General features: G+C 42.7%; 1 protein-coding gene across 1 annotated transcript in view; it reads right to left on the minus strand.

Annotated features, from left to right (window-relative positions):
• The window catches only part of SH3TC2 (SH3 domain and tetratricopeptide repeats 2), a 68634-nt gene that overhangs the window by 16063 nt on the left and 35526 nt on the right, over positions 1–17045 (minus strand). Inside the window, exons 9-12 of the mRNA XM_021664913.2 lie at positions 15251–15384; positions 12376–12417; positions 10560–12254; positions 10272–10452 (exon numbers count right to left, since the gene is read on the minus strand). Coding sequence (XP_021520588.2) covers positions 10272–10452; positions 10560–12254; positions 12376–12417; positions 15251–15384 — 2052 coding nt within the window. The remainder of the gene's footprint in view (positions 1–10271; positions 10453–10559; positions 12255–12375; positions 12418–15250; positions 15385–17045) is intronic.

Consider the following 17045-nt stretch of genomic DNA (forward strand, 5'->3'; position numbering starts at 1 on the left):
TGAACTGGCCAGTCTGCAAAGGGACAATGACCTTATGTGTACAGGGGTTTCCTCTGACACCTAAAGTATTTCCCAATATTCCACTCAGTATCACTCATATTAGTTGTAAAGCAAAAGTGGATATTTATTTCCTCCCAATTATACAAATAAGAATCTCAGAGTTTAAAACTATGAACTATTCAAATTAAAAATCCTAATCTAGGCCAGGCGCAGTGGCTCATGCCTGTAATCCCAGCACTTTAGGAGGCCGAGGCGGGTGGATTACGAGGTCAAGAGATCAATACCATCCTGGTCAACATGGTGAAACCCCGTCTCTACTAAAAATACAAAAAATTAGCTGGGCATGGTGGTGCGTGCCTGTAATCCCAGCTACTCAGGAGGCTGAGGCAGGAGAATTGCCTGAACCCAGGAAGCAGAGGTTGCGGTGAGCCGAGATCGCGCCATTGCACTCCAGCCTGGGTAACGAGAGCGAAACTCCGTCTCAAAAAAAAAAAAAAAAAAAAAAAACCTAATCTAGATCAATTTACAGAACAATGGAGTAAAGATTTCTAAAAATTTACTCCTCCATAAAAGCAATGAGAACAGGCAAAAATTATCTAAATAAAACTTTTCAGAACTCTGGATATTAACCAAAGGTTTGCAAGGAGTGTTTATTCAGGAAAACGGCTGAATCTCGTTATGAAAATGAGCTTCATTGATTTTCAACTTGCCTTAGAGACATCTTGCTTGTCCCTAGCTCTGTGGTACACTTAAAAACCAACAGCCTCACAATCATGGTAGCTGGAAAAACCACCAACCTAGCAATGAGCTTGAAATCTTCAAGCAATGAGCAATGAGCTTGAAATCCTCCAAAGTTCCATCCCCAGAGAACTGTTTCTGTTTGATCTGTTTAGAAGTTCCCTGAAAGCCTCCACTCACAGGGCTTGCTTGCAATCATTTAACCTCACTCAGAGCTCACTCAGTGCAAAACAAACTTTTCCCTGAGGCATACGTCAAAAATAATCAGCAGCAATTGTTTAATATGGTCACTGCCTTAGGTGGTGAAAATATCTGGAGCAAACAAGGAAAGGTCACAAAAACACACACATGAGAGGAAAAGATGGGAAATGAGATGTCCATAAAAAGCTTTAAAAGCTCTGACATATTCCTGGGAATCTAGAAGACCATATGCATGTGCAGGGCTGTGGGCATGACCAGAAAACTCCGAAGACATTTTTTTAAGATGCTAATTATTACTCTAGGGTAACCATTGAGAAAATAACTGAGGTAGGGAGTGGTGGTGGCTCAAGCCTGTAATCCCAGCACTTTGGGAGGCTGAGGCAGGTGGATCACTTGAGGTCAAGAGTTTGAGACCAGCCTGGCCAACGTGGTGAAACCCCATCTTCACTAAAAATACAAAAATTAGCCAGACGTGGTGACACATGCCTGTAATCCCAGCTACTGAGGAGGCTGAAGCAGTAGAATCACTTGAACCCAGGAGGCAGAGGTTGCAGTGAGCCGAGATCGCACCACTGCACTCCAGCCTGGGTGACAAAGTGAGACTCTGTCTCAGAAAAAAAAAAAAAAAAGAAAGAAAATAACTGAAAGAAATAGGAAGAAATACAGGACAAGACATAACAAGGAAATTAAAATAGTATACAAGAAAATATCTAACACAAATGAATGCAGTAATGGAAAAATAGAAAAACAAAAAGATATAAGCTATTAATATAGAGAAAAAATAACAAAATTGCAGATATAAATCCTACCTTACCTGTAATTAAATGTAAATGTATTGAACACTCTAGTTAAAAGACAAACATTGAAGAATGGAGAGGAAAGAAAATGTTTGTACTACATGCTGTCTACAAGAGACATACTTTAGATTCAAAGACACAAATAGACTAAAAATATAGACCATGTTGACAGTAACCAAAGAGAGCTAGAGTGGCTATACTAATATCAGATTAAAAGATTAAAATGAAGGACATTTTATAATGATAATAGACTCAATCCATCAGAAAGGCATAATTACAAACATACATGCAACACCTAATGAAGCCCCCAAATACATGTAGAAAAAGCTGACAGAATGGAAGGAAGAAATAGACAACTCAACAATAATTAGAGATTTTAATAACACACTTTCAATAATGGATAGCAGAACCAGACATAAGAACAACAAGCAAATAAAAAATTATAATTAAACCTAAAAGATATTCATAGACTCCACCAAACAACAACAGAATACACATTCTTCTCAAGTGTACATGGAACATCTTTCAGAATAGACCATATATTGGGACACCAAACAAATCTCAGCAAATGTAAAAAGTCATACAAAGTATGTTTCCCACCACAACATGAAATTAGAAATCAGTAACAGAAGGAAATTTGAAAAATTCACAAATATGTGGAAATTAACATACTCCTAAATAACCAATAGACTGAAGAAGAATCACAAAGGATATTAGAAAGTACTTTGAGATGAATGAAAATAAACACAGCATGCCAAAATATATAAAATGGAGTAGACACAATACTCAGAGGAAAATTTATGGCTGTAAATGTTTATATTAAAAAAGAAAACAAAATCTCAATAACTTAATAGTCCACCTAAGACACTAGACAAAAAGATCAAAGGAAACCGAAAGTGAACAGAGGAAAGGAAATAATAAAGATAAGACCAAAAATAAATGATAAAGAATAGAAAAAAATCAATAAAACCAAAAGTTAATTTGTTTAAAATTTTTTGTTAATGACAGATCTTTGACTAGACAGATCAATAATAAAAAAAATTCAGGAATTAAAGTGAACGCTACTACCAACTTTATAGAAATTATAAAAAGGATTATGAAAGAATACTATGAACAATTATATACCAACGAATTAGTTAATTTAGATGAAATGGACAAATTCTATGAAAGACAAAAACTACCAAAACTGCCCAAGAAGAAATAAAAAATCTAAATAAACCTATAACAACTAACGATATTGAATTAGCAATTAAAAAAAAAAAACCTCCTTACAATGGAAAGTCTAGATTTAGAAGTCTTCACCAGTGAATTTCATCAAATGTTTAAAGAAAAATTAACACTAATCCTTCGCAAACTCTTTCAAGAAATAGAAGAGGAAGAAATAGTTCCCAACTCACCCTATGAGGGATCAAGAAGTGAAAAGACAACCCATGAGCTGGGAGAAAATATTTGCAAATTGTATATCTGATAAGGGACTTGTATCCAGAATATATAAAGAATTTTTGCAACTCAAAATTCAAAAGACAAACAACCCAATTTAAAAAATGGACAAGTGAATAGATATTTCTCCAGAGATACACAAAGGGCCAGAGCACATGAAATGATGCTCAATATCTGTAGTCATTAGGAAAATGCAAATCAAAACCACAATGAGATACAATTTTACTCCCACTAGGGTGGCTGAAATTAAAAAAAGACACTAACTAGTGCTGGTGAAGATGGGAGACACTAGAACCCTTATGCATTGCTAATGGGAATGAAAAACAGTGTAGTAACTTTGAAAAACAGCCTAGCAGTTCCCCAAAAGTTTAAACATAGATTTATGGTATGACTGTAATTTTGCTCCTAGGGCTACCCAAGAGAACTGAAAACACCTCTTCATATAAAAATTTGTTCATGAGGGAGGGATCCAAGATGGCCGATTAGCAGCAGCTCAGGATTGTAGCTCCCAGTGAAAGTGCAGAGAGTGAGTGGACGCCACACTCCCAGATGAATTTTTGTTGCCCACGGACCAGGAGATTCCCAGCGGAGGAGCCCCATGGGTCACCAGCATGACTCTTTTGGCCAGGGTGGCAGTTCTCAGTGCAGAGTATACAGGACTGGGTGCCCTTTTAGTTGGCGTTTGGAGCTCCGGGAAGGCAGAGTTGCCCATTCAGCTGATTGAAAAGGGGACTGAAACAGGGAGCCAGACCAGGAGATTCCCAGGTAAAAAAGTGCCACGAATCTCAACACCACTGTTTCAGCTGGCACAGTGGGTCGCCGCAAGGGAAATTACACAGATTCCAGTGCCCTTTCAACAGGTGACTGGAACACCTGGGAGAGAATCCACCATTCAACTAAAAAAAAAAAAAGGCTCTGAGACAGGAAGCCAGGTGATCAGGCTCAACTGGTCCCACCCCCACAAAGATCAGCAATCTGAAACTTTCTGAATTGAGAGTTTCACAGCAAGCACAGCTGAACCTGGGAAGGTCCAGCTCTGTAGGGAAGGGGCGTCCACTGAAGGAAAACTAAGAAACAGAAAAAAGTTCATCACCAACAAGCTGGATGTCCACTCAGAGACCCAATCTGAAAGTCAGCAATTACAAAGACGACAGGTGGATAAATCCACAAAGATGAGAAGAGACCAGCGCAAAAAGGCTGAAAACACCTGAAATCAGAATACCTCTCCTCCTGCAGGGGATCGCAGCTCCTCATCAGCAAGGGAACAAGGCCTGATGGAGAATGAGTGTGATGAATTGACAGAATCAGGTTTCAGAAGGTGGATAATAAGAAACTTCTGTGAGCTAAAAGAACATGTTCTAATCCAATGCAAAGAAACTAAGAACCTTGAAAAAAGATTTGATGAAATGCTAATGAGAATAGACAATTTAGAGAGGAATATAAGTGAATTAATGGAGCTGAAAAACACAATACGAGAACTTCACAAAGTATGCACAAGTTTTAACAGTCAAATTGATCAAGCAGAAGAAAGGATATCAGAGGTCGAAGACCAACTCAATGAAATAAAATGAGAAGACAAGATTAGAGAAAAAAGGGTAAAAAGGAATGAGCAAAGTCTCCAAGAAATATGGGACTATGTGAAAAGACCTAATCTACATTTGATAGGTGTACCTGAATGTGACGAAAAGAACCACAAAGATATTCCTCAAGAACAGCAACCCCAAGGCACATAACTGCTAGATTCACCAGGGTTGAAATGAAGAAGAAAATACTAAGGGCAGCCAGAGAGAAAGGTCAGGTTACCCACAAAGGGAAGCCTATCAGACTCACAGCAGATCTCTCAGCAGAAACCCTACAAGCCAGAAGAGAGTGGGGCCAATATTCAACAACCTTAAAGAAAAGATTTTTCAACTCAGAATTTCATATCCCGCCAAACTAAGCTTCATAAGTGAAGGAAAAATAAAATTTTTTGTGAACAAGCAAGTACTCAGATTTCATCACCACCAGGCCTGCTTTACAAGAGCTTCTGAAAGAAGCACTACACATAGAAAGGAACAACCAGTATCAGCCATTTCAAAAACATACCAAAAGGTAAAGAGCATCACCATAATGAAGTGTCTACATCAATTAATGGGCAAAACAGCTAGCTAGCATTAAATGGCAGTATTAAACTCACATATATCAATATTAATCCTAAATTTAAACGGACTAAATGCCCCAATCAAAAGACACAAACAGGCAAATTGGATAAAAAGCCAAAACCCATCGGTATGCTGCATCCAGACCCATCTCACATGCAAGGATACACAAAGACTCAAAACAAAGGGATGGAGGAAGATTTACCAACCAAATGGAGAGAAAAAAAAAAAAGTAGGAGTTGCAATTCTCGTCTCTGATAAAATAGACTTTAAAGCAACAAAGACCAAAAGAGACAAAGAAGGACATTACATAATGGTAAAAGGATCAATGCAACAAGAAGAGCTAACGATCCTAAATATATACGCACCCAATACAGGAGCACCCAGATACATAAGGCAAGTTCTTAATGACTTACAAAGAGACTTAGACTCCCACACAATAATAGTGGGAGACTTTACCACCACATTGTCAATATTAGACAGATCAACGAGACAGAAAATTAACAAGGATATCCAGGACTTGAACTCAGACCTGGAACAAGTAAACTTAATAAACATTTACAGAACTCTCCACCCCAAATCCACAAAACATACAGTCTTCTCAGTGTCAAATCACACCTATTCTAAAAGTGACCACATAATTGGAAGTAAATCACTTCTCAGCAATTGCATAGCATTTCACAGGTTTAAATGAAACATTGGTTGGCTGTTTGTTTGTTATTTTCCTCCCTTATTCCTTCCCGTCTCCATTGTTAAGCACAATTATTGGCATAAAAGAGGTGTTTAATACCCAATTTTAGACTGCATTCTAGCCTGGGCAATAGAGCAAGATTCCCATTCTCTCTCCCTCTTTCTCTTCCTCTTTCTTTCTCTCTTCCATTCTTTTTCTTTTTTTCTTTCTTTCTTTTTCTCTTTCTTTCTTCTTTTCTTTCTTTTCCTTTCTTTCTTTCTTTTTTCTCTTTCAAAAAAAAATTTGTTCATGAATGTTCACAGCAGCATTATTCACAATAGGCATAAAGTGGAAACAATTGAAATGTCCATCAACTGATGAATGAATAAACAAATGTGACATATCAGTACAACAAAATATTATTCAGCCATAAAAAGTAATGAAGTACTGATACATGTGACAACGTGGATGAACCTCGAAAACATGATGCTAAGTGAAAGAATCCAGACACAAAAGGATAAATACTGTATGATTCCATTTATATCAAATATCCAGAATAGGCAAATCCATAGAGACAGAAAGCAGATTAGTGGTTTCCAGGGTTAGAGTGAGGCTGGGTAATGAGGAGTGACTGCTGATGGGTACAGGCTTTCTTTTAGGGGCCATGAAAATGTTCTGAAATTAGATAGTGGGGATGGTTACACAACTGTATGAATATATTGAAAACTAAATTACACACTTCAAAGGCTGAGTTTTATGGTGTGTGATTATACCTCAATAAAGCTGTTAGTAAGTAGTTCCAGATCCAGTTCAATTCAGGAAACTTTTCAATAAAATGTTTGAATAGTCAACCTCTGTTTGAATACTTGTAAAGGCAACATGCTCACTCTTACATAGAGCAGACTATTCTGTTGGTGGCTGTTTGGATTGTTTTTTTCTAACCACTGAGTTCCCCAACACCTTCCACCATGCCTGACACATTGGAAGGGCTCCCGTAGTGTGATAAAATGTTGGATTGACATTTCATAGTGATATTTTTAATGGAAAAAAGCAAGTAACAGAACAGTATATTATGTAATGGAAATTTTATTTTTATTATGTAACTAAAACGTGTATATTATATTTAATATATCTAACATTTAAGATAGAAAATATGTATCATATATAATCTTTAATATTCATGAACTAGTCCTTGATGGATATTTACAAATCTTTAAGTAGTTACTTCAGGAAAGTATCAAGGAAAGGGAAGTTAGAGGGAGACCTTCATTTTTCACTCTATCACCTTCAATACTGGTGTAATACTTTTCTTTTCTTCTCTCCCTTTTTTTGTTTTTTTTTTTTTTAGACAGAGTCTTGTTCTGTCACCCAGGCTGGAGTGCAGTGGCACGACCTGGGCTTGCTGCAACCTCCACCTCCCAGGTTCAAGTGATTCTCCTGCCTCAGCCTCCCAAGTAGCTGGGAATACAGGCACCCACCACCATGCCTGGCTAATTTATTTTTTATATTTTTAGTAGAGACAGGGTTTCACCATGTTGGCTAGGCTGATTTTAAACTCCTTATCTTAACTGATTCACCCGCCTCGGCCTAGTTAAAAAGGTGTAATGCTCTTTAACCTTAAGCAACTCCATAATTTTACAAAAAAACCGGTTCCTCATTTGAGTGCAAAACTCTGATACTCTACTTCACTATCTGTGATTTGGTGTTTTATCAATGGAGATTCCTTAGAAAGGATGCATTGTGTTCTGTGGCTAATACTATGTAGGCCAGTGTTTTCAAAAGACTGTTGGAATGGGCATCTGGGATTCTACTCATGGCACTCTGACTACTGTGCTTGTCACTAAAGACAGAAGAGCCTGCCTCCAAGCTGCAAACACCTTTCCTTACCTGAGCCATAAGCAAAGGAGCCATGGAGTCCTCCACACAAGCTCCTCCATTCTCCGTCATAATCATCAGTGGCCACATCAGCATATAGCTTCAGCTCAAGGGCTGTGAGCTAGTAGACTAAGTTACTCACTAACTACTTGGCTTCCCCAAGCACACACGCACTGTATGTCTCCTCTGTGCCAAGCTCTGGGCTAGACACAATGTCTGCCCACAAGACCTTCTGAACATACTACAGTCTTTCAAACCCTAAAAGCTTACATCTCTGATTTCAAAGGCACCCTAGAAGGCCCACAACTTTAAGAATCTGCACCAAAAATTCAATACACTTTGGAGGCAGCAGGAATTCTAGTATGAATATCCAGTGACAGAATAGCATAGCTAGTTGGTCCCAGACTCAACATTTTACAGCTAGAAGGTACCTGATTCAACTTATCTTTACAGAAGGAAGGCGACCAAGAGGAAAAGTGATTGATTTAAGGACACGTTATTAGGTCAGGGCAGGATCAAGTTATCTGTCTCCTAATTCAGTTTTGGTTGCTCTTCTTCCAGCTCTGTGGCTTCTGACTCCCTCCAGTAACTTCTTGGGACATCTGTAGACCCACCCCTGACCTCCGCTCCATCACCCCCTTGTAGTATGTTCACCCCCCATCACATCAGGACAATGATTATGCATCCCATCTTAACTAAAGCCTCTGTGGTTCATGCTGACAGCATCCAGGGCCTTCTCTCTGGCTTCCCCCTCAATATTTCAGTGGGTTTAGGCATCTGGAGTGGGGAGCTGGTGAATAAAGGATGGCAGTGGGGTAGGCGATATCTGAGAGTATTTAAGACTGAGCTTGCCCAGTAGTCAGAGGTGCCAATAGCCCGACACATATTTGGCACTCTTGCTCCTGTCCCCTAGAATCCAACTTTTCCAGAGCCCAGTCCTATGATACTTCACTATGAGCATATGACTATGTCATCTCAGTAGTCAATTCAAGCCTGCCTTCTGGATCTTCTCCAGAAGCATCCAGACTCTTAGGGTATCCTAGAATGAAAGCAGGGTGGAGCTGGGGTGTCCTGACTCCTTACCTGCTGCTTGAATCCGAAACTCCCTCCCCGGGAGTGAAGGCAAAGACAGCAGGAGGTTTGGTGGATACCTGATTCTTGTAGAGAGGGAAGGAATGCTGGAGAGGGAGAGGGAGATAGACTGGAGGAGAGAGAGAAGGCAAGGTGGAATTCATTATCTGATAATTCCTTATCTGATTGTCCAGGTGCACACAGTTACCATGTTGCTTAGCAAAGCCAAAAAAAAAAAAAATTCATTTAATTAGCCTCTCCTCAACCACCTCTCTCTCTGCTTAACAGTAGCAATTTTAGAAGCTATTCTGAATGCTCTATTTTAGAAGCCATTTATAATTAATTATGAATGCAATACTGCAAGGCAAATCTGTTGTAAAGTGAAAGTGAAGATCTTGCAACCTGTGCAGGATTTAATGGAATCAATTTAAGAATTGTTACAGAGCAGAACTTCAGTCTGCCCAGTGGCAAATAAGGGTGAAGCAGCATTAGACCAGTGAAGAAACGAAAAAGAGAAAATCAACAGATGATGGCAAAATCTCCAAGTGATAATAATGTGAATACCAAAGCATTAAAGGAGGCATTTGGGTTAAATGGTTAAGTTTTGATTTATTTTTACAAAAATGAGGATTTTTAAGGTAGTTCTGAAAAGTCAATCACAAAACAAAGGAATGCTCCATTGCTCTGTTATATAATTTTGTCAGCATAATTAAGCCAAAAAGTCAACACTCCTATTATTCCATGTTTATTCTAAGACTTAATGCATAGTTGAAATTATAATGTAAATATTCTTAACTAAAAGGTGAAAATACACTTTATTTCATAATCTACGATTTCATTTTAAAGGTAAGTTACCAACCAAACTTTTTTTTACCATGAAATTTTACACCCCGGCTTTCAGTGGGGGGTGTCCTTTCTCCTGCAGGTTCCTCTGTCCTTGGTATAATTGCCACTTCTCTGAATTACGCACCCTCAGTCATGATCCCATGATAGGCGGTTATGGAAACACACAAGTAATAGTGACACAGTTAACATTACTGAGCCTTATCTACATATCAAACACAGTTCCAAGTGTTTTATGAACATTAACTTATTTATTCCTCACAATAACACTATAAGATAGATGCCATTACTATCCTCCTTTGGCTGAGGAGGAAACTGGGGCATGGAGAAATTAAATAGCTCGGCCAAGGCCACACCACTAGTAAGTGATGGATGCACTGTGGTGGCTGCAGAGCCCTTGCTCTTTTGCACAATGCCCCGCCTGTACCATGTACATTTGGACTTGGCTTCCTGTGGGAAAGAACACTGTTTCTCCTTAAGTTCCTGAGCCTGACTCACCTCGCAGTGTTTAGGTTCCGATAGAGCTGTCCCAGGGACTCCAGCAGCCTCCCTTCCATTTCCCGGTCCCTGAGTTGCTGAGCCAGGGCCAGCCAATGCTCATGGTAGGTGATGCATGCTTCAGGATTTGGGGACACGGAGCTGTAGAAATGGCAGAGGGACTTGGTGACCTGAAGCTGACCTGAACACAAAGCAGGGACATGAATGAGATGACCTGAGACAGGGCACGGACAAAACTTGCTCCAACCCTTTTCTCTATAGCTTCCTAGAAGCACAGGACATACTCACTCTTTAGGTGTCGGTGCCTTAAGCCAAACAGCAATGCCACTTCATAGCAAAGGAGGCCATGTGTCAGCTGGCGTCCAGACACCAGAACTTCAGCCAACCAGAGAAACACCTGTACTAATTCCATGTCCGTCTCCTTGCTGGCTTGGAGTTCACAATAGAGTCGTACAGCCTGCAGGAGATAGTTTCTGGCTGGGTGCTGAGCCCAGCACTTCAGGCTCAGGTGGCCAAGATTGGCCATAGCCACTGCCTGGTTACGCACATCTCCCACCTCCTGAGCTCTGTTCAAGGCCCGAAGATAGCTCTTGGCTGCCCTGTTCACCCGGTCTTCACCTTGGAGTGCAAGTCCCAGGAGGTTATGGACAACTCCCTTTTGAGTGACACTCTCTGTCTCCTTCAGGGAGCATAGCAGTGGCTCAAGCACGTCCAAAGCCTTCTTGGCCTGGCTGGCTAAGAGATAGGCCCATGCCAGGCAGAGGGAAGACTCAAAGGATTCCTGCTCACCCAGCAGCTGCCCTAGCACCAATGCCTGGCTCAGGTAGTGGATGGCACCATCAGGAGACCTGTGCTGGAGGTACACTTTTGACAGGATGAGACACAGGGCCCTCTGGGTGCTCCGGTCTGCTAGTTCCTCACAGGCAGCCAGGGCCTGTCTGAGCATGGGGCAGGCCAAGGTGGAAACTTCACCCCAGCCTGGGGAGGGAACGCCAAGGAGCTTGGTTGTGTTCTGGAGGACCAGGTGGACCTGCCAAATAGGAAGAGACATCCCTTGGACACTCTGGATACCATGTTGCTGGACAGAGGCCACTGCAAGGTGTGGAAGATATTTCTTGTCGTACAGAAAACTCAAAACACTGGTCACAGCCTCAGAGGCAGGAGGGTGTCCAGAGAGGAGCTGCAGGCGCTCAGCAAAGGGCAGGACCTCCTCGTGCCGGCCTAGGCTCAGGAGCAAGCGGATGGCCAGAAAGCAGGCCCTGGCCTCCAGCGGGCTACTGCCCACCACAATGCCCTGGCGCAGCACATAGGCCACCACGTCAAGTTCATTCTTGGCACTAGACTCACGGTCAGGCAGGCAGGCCAGCAAGGCACCTGCCTTTTCCAACAGGGTGGAGCCTTTATGTCTCAGCCTCTGCTTCAGGTAGATGGCAGCCAAATTGATGTACAGAGCAGCCACCAAGGATAGGTCCTCAAATGCCCCATTGAGAATGTGGATGGCCTCCTCAAAGTACACCCTGGCCTGAGAGAGTTTGACCTTCTTAATGCTCACCCGGCCCAGGAGGAAGCAGAGCCGGGCATGGGCCCAGGTCCTGTGGCTCTTTTTGGCCCACTTTCTTGATGCCTCCAGGTAGGCCACAAACTCATCCTCCTCAGAGAAGCTATAAAAGGAAGAAGTGAAGAAAGAGAAGGAGAAGTCATAGAGACTCTTAAAGTGGTCAGTGTAACCTTCATGATCCAGAAAAGCCAATATGGGGGTGAAGTTCTCAGCTTCCTCTTCCTGACCAGTGCTTAGGTCCATGAGCAGTTCCGGGTCATCAAGGTCATCAGGTTCTGGCAGTTGATAGCTATCTGAGGCTGCCGAGAGGAGCTCCTCCTCCAGGCTGGAGTCCTCAGAGCTGCTGGACTGTTGGAAGCCCACGGCCTGACGGTCCTCCCAGGCTCTGCCAGGCCTGGCCTCCTTGAAGCCTTGGAGCTGGGATGCTGTAGAGACAGGCAAAGTTGAGCAACCCTGGGCGCCTGCACCTAAGGAGCCCACTTTTGGCAAGAGGACAGGAGCGCTGTCCTCAAGGATGAGGTCAGGTTCAGCATGATTGCTACTCACCACTCAGATCATTTGGAGGATTCCGGATGGATTCAAACCCACCTAAGTAGAGATGAAGAACAAACCTGGTGTTAGATCAGGATGGGCCACCATGCCCATGCCTCCAGGTGTACCCCAGACCAGTGGCCCCTTAGGAGACTTGGTGTGGAAGACCATCAGTCATCATTAAGAAACAGGGCAGAATTCTCCTTTCACCATCATCTTAAGAGCGGCAGGGGCCTAATCATCTTGTGTAATCCACGCACTTCACGGCTGGGAACCGAGGTACACGTGAAACTCAGAGTCAGAGAAGAAAAGCTGGAAACACAGGCTCTATGCCAAGAGGTGTGGGTACTTCAGGTAGAGCAGCGGGGAACAGTGGGGGTTGTGATAGAATCTCAAGACCAGAGAGATGTGGCTCCCAAATCTCTCAGCAAGTTCCCAAATCTCTCAGTGGGAGCCAGGACACAACTCCCAGCACAGGGCACATGGGAGCACATAGTGCTGCCTCCCACTTCCAAATGTATCACATCCTTCCTTCTTCCCTCCTCCATTCATTCATCATTTATCCACTCGGCAGACGTTGGTTCCATGTGTCCACTGGGCTGGACACTGTGTTTGTAAAAGTGGCAGGGGCAAGGGGCCAGAAGCAAAGGGTGAATAAAAAGGAGCAAAGATGCACCCGAGGATGAAGTAGAGGATGGGAGAATCTAGAGTGCGGTTTTAGACATTTGGGGTTTGAGGTAGCTGCAGGAGCTCTAGGCAGAGAATGAAGTAGGTCTGGAGCCCAGGAGAAAAACTGAGACTTTGCAAACACAGATTTGTGACCCACAGCAGGTCACTAATTGCTGACCAGAGTCCCAGAACTAAATGTAATCACACAGGTGAGGCATTGGGGGAAAATGAAAACAGTAGGGGAGCGCTGGGGGGAGTTTGTTAATAAGCCTGAGCAATTCACTGGCAAGCAGTAGCCATTGAGGGAGACTGAAAAGGCACAGTCAGAGAGAAAACGGAGTTACAGAGGCCAAGGTGACTTAAAACATAGCCACCTAATCCCACCAAAGTGCCACGAGACTAGGTAAGAACCAGGAAGACACCTGGGGCTTGGCAGTGAAAAAGTGACCGCTGTTGGCTAAAGGAACCACAGTGGAACTGTAGATGTGAAGGCTAGATTCACACTCCACAGGATGGCAGCTGCTAGAAGGAAGATTCTAACTCTTCTTAGCAGAGAAGCAACAACTGTCTGTGCCACCACTCTGAGTTCTCCAGTGAGCTTTGAGGACCAGCAAGCCCCTCGCCAAGTCAAACCTTTTCCTGCTGTTCTCCAGGGAGGGCTTCTCCAGAGATTATCATTGCAGATACTCCAGATCTACAACCTCCAGAGGGTAGAAAGCCCTGCAGCTAAAGATGGGAGAGTTACAGAGCTTGGCTAAGGACAGCTGTTCACGTACCCTGGCCTCTCAGATGGGGAGGGGCTGGTGCCCATCTTGGACCACCTCTTCTCTCCCGGCCAGGACACCGAGAGCACAAATGGCACACAAGTTACAAAATGGTATCCCTTCTGGGAGGGAGAATTACAGAGGGTCATCCTTCCTTAGGGTATAGGCCTTGGGAGCACTAAAATTTGCCAACAAGCTGTCCCCCTGCTGCTTGCCTTGGTGCTGGGGCAGCCTGTGCAACCATAAGGCACAGACTGCACCCCTCAGAGATGCACTCCTGATCTTCTGAGTGAGAGGCAAGTGCTGTCTGGGGCCTCCTCTTGCATCCTCCCCACCACTGGATCAATAGCTGGTAGAAATCGTGATCCAAGTCTGCCCCCCAGGCCTTCTCCTCAAGGAACACTGCTAGTGCACCTCAATTTTCAGACATCAGGCTCCCACCTACTAAGCAGTGCCTACTGCTCCAGCTTCCTGCTCAACCTCATAAGACAGTGTGATCTGCTTGTGGCTTGTGCCAAGAAAGCTCTGCCAGGTCAAGGTGCTGAGGCCTGAGGCAGGTGCTTTCACAAATGCTCTTTATGCATGGACAAAGCTCTCAACTCCTGACTCTGCTCCTAGGAGATGGCCAGAGGGCCCCTTCTGCAGAATCTCTGACTGTATCCATAAAATATGGATCATCTAATCTGGCTACACAGGAGCGGACATGTCGTCATCAATAAAGAGATGGGAGAAACAAAAATTCTTCCTCACGTCACCATCAATGAGAAAATGTACTCCCTGACACAGAGCAATGGGCCTTTCTCAAAATAAGGGAAATGAGTATCATTCATTCATTCAATCAGTCCCTCAGACACTGCTGAAAACTAGTCCGTTTGTCAGAGGAATCTTTCACAACTGTTTAGATCTGATTCCACAACACAGAAAACACCCAAGACTAACACATTCAACAACTCAACATCATTTTGTGTCAGGAGCAGTGTGGTAAAGTGGATTGCTCTGGCTAGCAGTTCTTATCCTAGCTAATTCCTTTGGGCCTTATTTCTCAATCTGTAATGTGAGATGAGGAATGATCTCTTAAGGCCTTTTCAGCTGTAATAGTTACAGCCCCACCCATGTCATTGGAGGCCTACTACAGCCCCAGAAGGTACCTCAGCCAGGACTCAGGAAGTTCTCCTTCCCTAAGATAGGAGGGAGGGCCCAATACAGCCAACCACCCATAGTATAGGTGAGTTGGTTTCATCGTGTCTCAGAGTTCCCCTGCAACCCCAGAATTACCTGAAATCTAAAGTGAAATGCTGCTAATTAAATATGATTCGGGTCATCAACAGAATAGTGGCCATGCCCACCCAGATTTATGAATGGGATTAGAATTTTGGGATATTCTATTCCTGGTTAGGGACACTATCTTATTCTTAAAGACCCCAGGCTTTTGAAGGGGTCTAAGGACCAACACTCACTGAGCCGGTAGACAGATGTGATGTCAGTGCGAGCAAGAGTGTGGAGGAAGCTGGAACACTCAGCCTGCTTATCACTTCCCAGGGCCAACAGGGAGCATCTCTCCTCATCACTGAGAAAGGCAGAGTTCCTGCTCCTGCATCGGGGCAAAAGACATAGAGACAGATCAGTGCAAGGCTTCAGACTCTATCTCCTCTTCTCTCCACACTAGGATGTGGTAGAGGATGAAGAAAAGCCATCAACCCAACTGCCCACAGATGAAATTGGATTCCTTCTCTCACCATTGCATACTATATTTATACCACCAAGAAAGAAGAGCTATCAGCACATCATGCTGGGAGAACTGAGGGGTGTGGTTGTCCAGTAGGTCAAAGTGGGGATGAAAACACCCCTCCTCTTAAAACTCCATCTCCCAAGAAAAACAAAGCCCTTCTCTCAACCTCTACTCATTCTTTGAGACCACATGGTACCCATTTTTAATGGAAGAAAGAGAAGTTGATTGCCCTAAATGCAAGGGTTCAAAAGGGACCACTAAAAGGAGTTTATTTGTCCTTAAGGTATTTCAAGAAGAAGTGAAGGACAAGAGACACTACCTAGAGGAACAATGAAGATAGTCTGACCATAGTCAGAGGAATCTTTCACCGTTGTTAAGATCTGATTCCATGGCATAGAACAAGAGTTTAGGCAACATGAAGAGGATTGGAATCGCTAAGGGAAAGAAGTGGGTAAAATGAAGATCAGAGGAGCTGAAATAATAAACAACAGAGCTCTTGATACTCATGCTGTTGTATAAACTAATTGTTAAGCCTAATTATCTTACTAGAGATTTGCCATAGAATTAAGTAATTTAAAAACTAGAAGTGCCTTGGAAGCTACTGGATTGTATCTATCTGAACAATTTTTTAGGTCACTTTTAGTTCTCAATAGATAATGTCGTAATGTCAGAACCATTTTTAAAACAAAATTAACTTGGAAGCCCAAGAGTTAATAATAGCTAATACTTTGGGAGAAAGTGGTATGACGAACCAGACACTGTTATTTTATTTAATCCACACATTTGCCATATGAGGCAGGTACCACTTTTATCCTTTTTGCAGATGAATAAACTAAGGCACAGCAAAATGAAGTTGGTGGTTAGGAAGTAGTAGAACAGGACGTAAGAACTTCTCTAGTTAAAGCAGTGTTCAAGGAGGGGACAGGATGGGGTGCTGTAATCAGCCGTTATCATTTGTCCCCATAACTCAGGTGAATGCAGTTTGAAAGCCAGTGATGAGAAAACTACTCACAGCACCACACTTACCGGGCCCTCATCTCTCTGGGCTTATCTCCAGATTCCCTCCAGCACCACAGAAGCTTCTAATCTTAAAACAGCATGTAACTGAAATTTATGACTAAATTCAGTTGGGATAAAATATATGTATATAATATATGATCCCAAAGTTTTATAGATCTCTTCTATTTTATAATGTATTCCTAAATTTATTATTTCATTTGCTGTTTATGACAACTTTACGATGGAGGCATTTTTAATCCATGTTTGTATATTAAGGAAGGGGTTCAGAAAGATTCAGTGACACGCTCAGAATTGCACAGCTAGAAAGTGGTAAAGCTGAAAGTAAAACTGAGGTCTTCTACCTCTGTGTGCACTGCATCACAGCGGCTGCTAACGTCCTGAGTTCCAGGAGAACTTAGAGAACTTGGAATTTAGAGAAAGGCCAAGAAGCTTGACAAATTGCATTAGAAATTTCCAAACATGAAAATTGGGTTAGAAGAGCATGGCAAAGTTTCTGGCAATAT

This window comes from Aotus nancymaae, unplaced genomic scaffold (assembly GCF_030222135.1).
Source record: "Aotus nancymaae isolate 86718 unplaced genomic scaffold, 86718_ANA_hifiasm-v0.15.2.pri h1tg000064l_1, whole genome shotgun sequence".
Lineage (NCBI taxonomy): Eukaryota > Metazoa > Chordata > Mammalia > Primates > Aotidae > Aotus > Aotus nancymaae.